Source organism: Hyla sarda, chromosome 3, assembly GCF_029499605.1.
Source record: "Hyla sarda isolate aHylSar1 chromosome 3, aHylSar1.hap1, whole genome shotgun sequence".
Classification (NCBI taxonomy): domain Eukaryota; kingdom Metazoa; phylum Chordata; class Amphibia; order Anura; family Hylidae; genus Hyla; species Hyla sarda.
The window spans coordinates 87,565,478-87,574,822 of record NC_079191.1 but is presented as its reverse complement, the minus strand read 5'-3'; the positions used below and the strand labels follow the sequence as shown (position 1 = coordinate 87,574,822).

Here is a 9,345-nt window from a genome sequence, read left to right as displayed (position 1 = left end):
TTTTTTTTTTTTTCTTCACAGTACACATCACAGTGATCACCCCTCTCTGCTTCCAGCTTGTGTGGTGTAAAGAAGGCTCTAATACTACTGTGTGAGACTGGCGTGCGTAAATTCGCATATGCGAAAATTAGTGCATGCTACTTTTCGCATATGCGAATTTTCGAGTATGCTAATTTTCACGTGTTAATTTTCGCATGCGCGAACTTTCGCATATGCGAACATAAAACGGGAATATAACGAATATGCGAATATTCGCGATTATATGACGAATATTCGTCCATATATTCGTGAATGTTCGCGATTTCGAATATGGCCTATGCCGCTCAACACTAACTGTAATAGAAGGAGATGATGGTCAGGACAGATTATTATACTGTAATAGAAGGAGATGATGGTCAGGACAGATTATTATACTGTAATAGAAGGAGATGATGGTCAGGACAGATTATTATACTGTAATAGAAGGAGATGATGGTCAGGGCAGATTATTATACTGTAATAGAGACAGAGGGTCAGGACAGATTATTATACTGTAATAGAAGGAGATGATGGTCAGGACAGATTATTATACTGTAATAGAAGGAGATGATGATCAGGACAGATTATTATACTGTAATAGAAGGAGAGGGTCAGGACAGATTATTATACTGTAATAGAAGGAGATGATGATCAGGACAGATTATTATACTGTAATAGAAGGAGATGATGGTCAGGACAGATTATTATACTGTAATAGAAGGAGATGATGATCAGGACAGATTATTATACTGTAATAGAAGGAGAGGGTCAGGGCAGATTATTATACTGTAATAGAAGGAGATGATGATCAGGACAGATTATTATACTGTAATAGAAGGAGATGGTCAGGGCAGATTATTATACTGTAATAGAAGGAGATGATGATCAGGGCAGATTATTATACTGTAATAGAGACAGAGGGTCAGACAGATTATTATACTGTAATAGAAGGAGATGATGATCAGGACAGATTATTATACTGTAATAGAGAGGGTCAGGACAGATTATTATACTGTAATAGAAGGAGATGATCAGGGCAGATTATTATACTGTAATAGAAGGAGATGGTCAGGACAGATTATTATACTGTAATAGAAGGAGATGATGATCAGGGCAGATTATTATACTGTAATAGAAGGAGATGATGGTCAGGACAGATTATTATACTGTAATAGAAGGAGATGATGGTCAGGACAGATTATTATACTGTAATAGAAGGAGATGATGATCAGGGCAGATTATTATACTGTAATAGAGACAGAGGGTCAGGACAGATTATTATACTGTAATAGAAGGAGATGATGATCAGGACAGATTATTATACTGTAATAGAAGGAGAGGGTCAGGGCAGATTATTATACTGTAATAGAAGGAGATGATGGTCAGGACAGATTATTATACTGTAATAGAAGGAGATGATGATCAGGACAGATTATTATACTGTAATAGAAGGAGAGGGTCAGGGCAGATTATTATACTGTAATAGAAGGAGATGATGATCAGGACAGATTATTATACTGTAATAGAAGGAGAGGGTCAGGGCAGATTATTATACTGTAATAGAAGGAGATGATGGTCAGGACAGATTATTATACTGTAATAGAAGGAGATGATGGTCAGGACAGATTATTATACTGTAATAGAAGGAGATGATGGTCAGGACAGATTATTATACTGTAATAGAAGGAGATGATGATCAGGACAGATTATTATACTGTAATAGAAGGAGAGGGTCAGGGCAGATTATTATACTGTAATAGAAGGAGATGATGATCAGGACAGATTATTATACTGTAATAGAAGGAGAGGGTCAGGACAGATTATTATACTGTAATAGAAGGAGAGGGTCAGGGCAGATTATTATACTGTAATAGAAGGAAATGATGATCAGGACAGATTATTATACTGTAATAGAAGGAGATGATCAGGACAGATTATTATACTGTAATAGAAGGAGATGATGGTCAGGACAGATTATTATACTGTAATAGAAGGAGAGGGTCAGGGCAGATTATTATACTGTAATAGAAGGAAATGATGGCCAGGACAGATTATTATACTGTAATAGAAGGAGATGATCAGGACAGATTATTATACTGTAATAGAAGGAGATGATGGTCAGGACAGATTATTATACTGTAATAGAAGGAGAGGGTCAGGGCAGATTATTATACTGTAATAGAAGGAAATGATGGCCAGGACAGATTATTATACTGTAATAGAAGGAGATGATGGTCAGGAAAGAATATTTTATGTTAGGAACATTATAAAATCCTACAGGTTGTTCATTTACGTATGTAACATCCCAGATCATGGTTGAGCACAACCTAGTATGGGCTCGTTCACACTTCTGTTGTATTTCGGTAAATGGAGCTCCATTGACTAGTCCGTTGGAAAGCTGGAAGTTTAGTGAAGAAAAAAATTCTGTATGCGATTTTTTCCCCGCCAAACTCAGTGGTTTCAGTTGTGCTCAAACCTGTTCAGTATCCGTTCGGTGCAAAAAAAAAGACCCAAACCGACCCAGAACAGGGATAAGTACAAGGGCAGTGTGAACTTAGCATAAGAGACACTTGACAGTACAGAGCCTGGATGTCTCAGTGAGAAGCAGGACATATGGAGACTGTTTCGGAACAAGGGGCAATTCCCAAAAATTGGTTCTGTTTGTCGGGGTGGCTTATAGTACTACAGTTAAAGGGTTATTTCAGCCAAATACATGCACATCTTACCCCCTATCCGAAGGATAGGGGATAAGATGTCTGATCATGGGGGGCCCTACGCTGGGACCCCCGCATTCTATGCAAGGCTGTGTCTCCTGTCTTGGAATCCTCTTTGTTTCCGGGACTGTAGATGAAGACATGTAGACATGAATGGAGGGGGCATGAAGTCATGTCTCCAGTCCCGGAAACAAAGATGTTTGCGAGACTGGAGACGCAGCCCAACATAGAATGCGGGTGCTGCATGGAGATTGCGGGGGATCCTAGCGGCAGGGCCCCCCCCCAACGGTCAGACATCTTATCCCCTATCCTTTGGATAGGGGATAAGATGTATTTGGCCGGCATACCCCTTTAATGGCATTCACAATTACTACATCGTCTGTATGTATTGTCCTAGGGGAATGGCAGTGATATGTATCTAACCTTACTAGGCTGAGGTGAATGGATATACACACTCGCTACTAAATAAAACCTTATTTCAGCTGTCACAGGATTTTGATCCCACATTTGTTGGCTGCGCTGGACATGAGCAATAAGAATAAGAAGAATCTGGAAAGGGACAAGGAGGTGACGTCCTTAGACAGGAGTGCTAGAAAGAAACAGGAGTGGCTCCTGCGCAAGAAAGTGTCTTCCATTGCTGCAATCTGTGGATCACTGAAGAAACACAAGTACTATTTCCAATTCTAAAGATACATTTGTCATTGTTATTGTGGGTCCTGGGGTAGATTCATTGTGGTAATATTCAACTATTATATGAGTACTGCCGCACATGGGCTCTTTTCTTCAGTGTCTTTTCAATAACTCTCATGATGGCCTCGGCGGCTGGGTATATGTTTAAATAATCATGGCAACTTCTGTGCCCAAGACTTGTCCCGAGGCTATTGTGATGTGAAGACCTATTTGTTGTAAGAAACATGCAAGTCGTGGGACTTCCAGCAAATCCATGTTTGGGTCGCTATAGTCTCAGCCTAGTCATTGGCTCGGTAAAATGAATGCCCAGTCTTGGACAAGATTTTTTTATAAAGTCTCAGAGCTACAATTTTCCTCCCAAAAAAAAAATTAAGGCAATTTTTTTGTTCAGGGTCTGATGCTATACCATTTTCATTGCGATAATCTTGTGAGCATTTTGTATTAATGTGTATTAATTTGTATTAATGTGCATAAAGAAGCCAAGGAAAGATGGAAAAATCTCCAAAAGGCATCAAATTACAGATTAGACATTCTTATAATATGTCAACAAAAGTTAGATTTTATTTCAATCATTTACACTTTCAAAATAACAGAAAACAAAAAAAATGGCGTCTGCAAAAGTTTGGGCACCCTGCAGAGTTAATATCTTGTACTGCCCCCTTTGGGAAGTATCACAGCTTGTAAATGCTTTTTGCAGCCAGCCAAGAGTCTTTCAATTCTTGTTTGAGGTATCTTTGCCCATTCTTCCTTACAAAAGTCTTCCAGTTTTTTGAGATTTCTGGGCTGTCTGTCATGCACTGCTCTTTTAAGGTCTATCCATAGATTTTCAATTATGTTGAGGTTAGGAGATTGTGAAGGCCATGGCAAAACCTTTAGTTTACGCCTCTGGATGTAATCCCCCGTGGATTTTGAGGTGTGTTTAGGATCATTATCCATTTGTAGAAGCCATCCTCTCTTTAACTTCAGCTTTTTCACAGATGGCATCAAGTTAGCATCCAAAATTTGCTAAAATTTTATTAAATCCATTTTTCCTTCTACTCGTGAGATGTTCCCTGTGGCACTGGCTGCAATACGACATCCAAGGCATGATTGATCCTCATGCTTAACAGTTGGACAGAGGTTCTTTTCATTAAATTCTGTTCCCCTTCTTCTCCAAACGTACCCTTGCTCATTCCGGCCAAAAAGTTAAATTTTAACCTCATTGGTCCACAGAACTTGTTTCCAAAATGCATCAGGCTTGCCTATATGTTCATTTGCAAAGTTCAAACGCAGATTTTTGTGGTGAGGACATAGAAGAGGTTTTCTTCTGATGACTCTTCCATGAAGACCATATTTGTACAAGTATCTCTTTATAGTGGAATAGTGTACCACAACTCCAGTGTCTGCCAGATCTTTTTTGAGGGATTGTGCAGTCAAACGTGGGTTTTGAATTGTTTTTCCCACAATCCTGCGAGCTGTTCTGTCTGATATTTTTCTTGGTCTTCCAGATCTTGCTTTAACTTCAACTGTTCCTGATGACTGCCATTTGTTAATTACATTCTGAACAGAGGATATTGACATCTGAAAATGTTTTGCTATCTTCTTATAGCCTTCTCCAGCTTTGTGAGCGTCAACTATTTTCAGTTTCAGATTTCTAGACAACTGCTTAAAAGAACCCATGGTGCTGATTGTTGGGGCAAGGTCAGATGAGTCTGGGCATTTAAAACCTTTGAGATTGACATCACCTGGTCTTCCCAGATGATGATTGAGAACAATACATGACACTGGCAGGTCTCAGCTTTGCAAAGGGGGCAGTGCATGCTATAAATTCTGCAGGGTGCCCAAAATGTGATGCCTTTTGGAGATTTTTCCATCTTTCCTTGGCTTCTTTATGCACATTAATACAAATTTTTACCTGGGGTGCCCAAACTTTTGATCCCCACTGTAAATGGTCATACACAGCTCTGCTCCTACAGAAACTGGTAGGATCAGATATAACTATGATCGTTGAATTTAAAGGGAAACTCTGGTGGATTTTGTTTTTTCTTCAACTCAACTGGTGCAAGAAAGTTAAACAGATTTGTAAATCACTTCTATTTAAAAATATTAACCCTTCTAGTACTTATCAGCTGCTGTATACTACAGAGCAATTTGTGAAATTCTTTCAAGCCTGGCAACAGTGCTCTCTGCTGACACCTCTGTCCATGTCAGGAACTGTTTTTGCAGGGGATGTTTTCTATGGGGATATGATTCTAATCTGGACAGTTCCTGACATGGACAGAGGTCTCAGCAGAGAGTACTGTTGTCAGACCGAAAAGAAATTCACAAATTTCTCTGTTTTATACAGCAGCTAATAAGAACTGGAATGATTAAGATTTTTTTTAAATAAAAGTAATTGACAAATCTGTTTAACCTTCAGGCACCAGTTGATTTGAAAACATTAGTTTTCTACTTGTTTCCACCAGAGTTCCCCTTTAACCTCTTAAGGAGGACCCCTCTTTGGCCCCACTGGTTTCCCAGATATGTGGATTTAAAGGAGTTATACGCCATAAGGTGATTTTAGTACATACCTGCCAGACAGTAATGGACATGCTTAGGAAGGATCCGTGCTTGTCTTTTGGCTAAATGGTTATGTTGTTAGATTACCATAGCGCTGTGGCTAGCTTTTGGTGTAATGGGTATTTCCTGTTGGATTTCGTTCCCTTAAACTTCAAGTCCCATGATTCCTTGTTTCTAAGTGTGAGGTCACTTTCCTCCCTCCAACACATCAGCACCTCCCCACCCCTCAATCCCCACCAATTGAAACACCTTTTCATTGCAATAGACCAGTGTTTGATGACATAGGTCCCTCCAGCTGTTGCAAAAACAGAATGATCTTCCTCCCACCCATTGGTCCCTCCACCCATTGAAGCAAATACAGGCTTCCTCTGATCACCTAACTAGTTTTGTAATGTTTTGGGCTGCATTGCAACCTGGGAAAATCTGAGACAACAGTAATTTTGTATGCTGAAAAATTCCAAGCTTTAAAAAGCTGTGTATCATACCATTCCCCTTTGCTTACATTGTGTGAGCTCCTGGCAGGAGAAAGTGGGCATTCCCCAGCAGGCACGACGTCAATGAAGCCTGCGAGAGCTGTACCTGGCCATGTTCCACACACACTTCCTGAGTTTGGTTTCCCACCAGGCCAGGAGGAGACAAAACTAATGGTTTGACTTGTGCAGGGAACAGAACAGAGCCACCTAGTGGCCATTTTTTCGATTACATTAAAAACATGTACAGGTTGAGAATTTTTACAGCAAATAATTAGCAAAGTGTCTTATAATTACATAAGCAACAATACAGTAAAAGTTTGGTTTGGTGACAGGTACTCTTTAAATATTAAACATTTTTTACTCCGAAGTATATTACAAATATTTTTCATATGAGAAAAGGAAAAATATATCACATTTTATGTTTTGTTTTATGAAAGTGCCCATTTAACATTGTTGGTAGATTCAATTAAATGACAACCAATCTTCTCTACAGAGTGAGGAAACGTTTACCAGACGAGAATAAAAAGAAGCCAATGAGAAGAGCTGGACCCAAAGAACCAAAGGTCTCCAAGGAAGAAACCTGCTGCCACCAGCCAGGACACTCTAAGACAATGTGCCCCAAGTGTGAGATTGTCACCTGCAGAAAATGTGACACTTTGCATGCAAACTCCCTGTTTGTGGCCCACAGTTTATTAGATCACTATGATTACTGAACATCATAGTGACATCAATTTCTGGTGAACACAAGACATAAAATCTTTTGGTTTAAAGGGACCTGTTATCACTTTCATGCTGCCTGAACGAGTCATCAGGGTGGTTCCTGGTGGCTTAGCCCCGTCCTACCAGCCTTGATTGACAGATATCTTCCTATACCCAAACAGGGAGATATCTATAAAGCAAGACTGACGGGCGGGGAGAAGCCACCAGGTACCACCCCTATGACTTTTGGTTCAGGCAGCATTAAAGTGATAACCTTTGTTATGATAAATATATAAAAATATTTTAAGATATGTATCTATGTAGCTGGATAGGTTTTGCATTAGTTTTCTTTGCCATATTTGATGTTTGTCCCCCTGAAGTATTCTCTTTCCTTATGCCAGTGTTTTCCAAACAGTGTGCCTCCAGCTGTTGCAAAACTTCAACTCCCAGCATGCCTGGACAGCCTTTGGCTGTCCAGGCATGCAGGGAGTTGTAGTTTTGAAACAGCTGGAGGCAGAGCTGGTGCAAGGATTCTTGCCATCCTAGGCAAAATGTAATTTTGCCACCCCCTTGACTCCGCCGATTGGCCCGCCCCACCTTACTACTGGGGTGACGCCCACTCTAACAAGCCCCCTCATGTAATTAGCTTATTACCGGGGTGACACACTAACAAACCTCCTCCTCATGCTGCTGGCTGAGCGAGTGGTTTGGCTGCTGGTTGTCAAGAGGGTGCTCTAGGTGGCTGCCTATTTTGCGTATAGGCAGAGCCGGCCCTGGCTTGAGGCACACTGTTTAGAAAAAACTTCTCTAGCCTGTATCCTACAAGGGATGCCAATGTAACAGCTGTACAGTGGCACTGGTGAATGAGGGGCCTAAGGGCCCCTATGTTTTTATAAGAACGCACCAGTATTAGGCTAGGTTTCCACACAGGTTTTTCTCTGGCAGTTTTTGAGCCAAAGCCAGAAGTGTATTCAGAAGGAATGGGAAATATAAAGGAAGGACTTACATTTCTTCTTCCTTCTGGATCCACTTCTGGCTTTGGCTCAAAAACTGCAGTGGCAGTTTTCCAAAAAACGCCAGAGAAAAACCTGTGTGGAAACCTAGTTAAAAACTGGAACTCTTTATTCATATAGCAGGACAGTAACGCTTATGCGTTTTGGATCATCCAAGAACTTGCCATGACTAAGGACTTTGGATGCCCGAAACGAGTCAGAATTACTATCCTGTTATATGATTAGTAAAGAGTTCCAGCTTTATCCCATCACTGTCGCTGGACATTACTTTTCTGGACTTGTATTGCGGATTGGAGACGCTGCGGACCAGTCCGTGTGCAGGAGCGATCACAGGTGAAGGTGAGAGCTGTTGTGAGAATCTATTTGGATACTACTGATGCTATATCAGGTACATCATATAGGTCTGCATAGAAACCGTATAAACAGAATGGAAGGATATTTATCATTCATTTTTTTTTATTTATGACTTATATAAGCAAAATAAAAAATGGCTACAAAAGTGATTGTATGCTTACTGCAACTAACATTACCCAGAATACCTCACTGCATCCATCTGCTTGCCTTCTTTCTATTGTGCATTCTGCTGTAATTCCTTCCACAGGTAAGTGATGCACATGCAGGGAAGTATACACATAGGGGGGGATTCATCAATCTATATAGAGTAATTTTATAGATTCATCAATCTATATAGAGATATTTCCTGCGTTCTTTTTGTGCGTCTTTTTTTGGTGGAACTTCAGGTGTACCATAGAGCCATTTTTCCGGTAGACATGAATTTACTAACTGCGTCTTTTTTTTTTCTGCACAAAAAGAACGCAAATGTCATTTTTTTGCGCAAATATACACCAGCTCCGAGCACACGTACAAGTCTGCCTTATATTTTTTTCAAGAGCTGAGATGGGCTGGATTCTATTACTGCACATGATTCACAGAGACCCGTGCACAACTTTAGTAAATTTTGCGCAGCTAAATGACAAATACACGCAGCAGAAAGGGGTAAAAAAAAGCTCTACCATACACTGATGTTGATGAATCCCCCCCATAGACTCAAAAGGGGACTTAAGCCCCTGCCCTTTTATTGCACCTGCCCTATAATGCCCTTACTCCCTAGGGTGATGCAGGTCCAATTCAGCTGACATGACTGCTGGTGGTCCCTTACCTCATCAATTGTGTTGTGTTAACATATGTAAGGTTTTTACA

General features: G+C 40.3%; 1 protein-coding gene across 1 annotated transcript in view; it reads left to right on the top strand.

Annotated features, from left to right (window-relative positions):
* Positions 1-7,146, top strand: part of LOC130360977 (uncharacterized protein C17orf50 homolog) — a 112,932-nt gene extending 105,786 nt beyond the window's left edge. The window contains exons 2-3 of the mRNA XM_056563537.1: positions 3,215-3,400; positions 6,927-7,146. Of these exons, the coding sequence (XP_056419512.1) occupies positions 3,215-3,400; positions 6,927-7,146 (406 nt within the window). The remainder of the gene's footprint in view (positions 1-3,214; positions 3,401-6,926) is intronic.
* Positions 7,147-9,345: the final 2,199 nt, after the last annotated feature.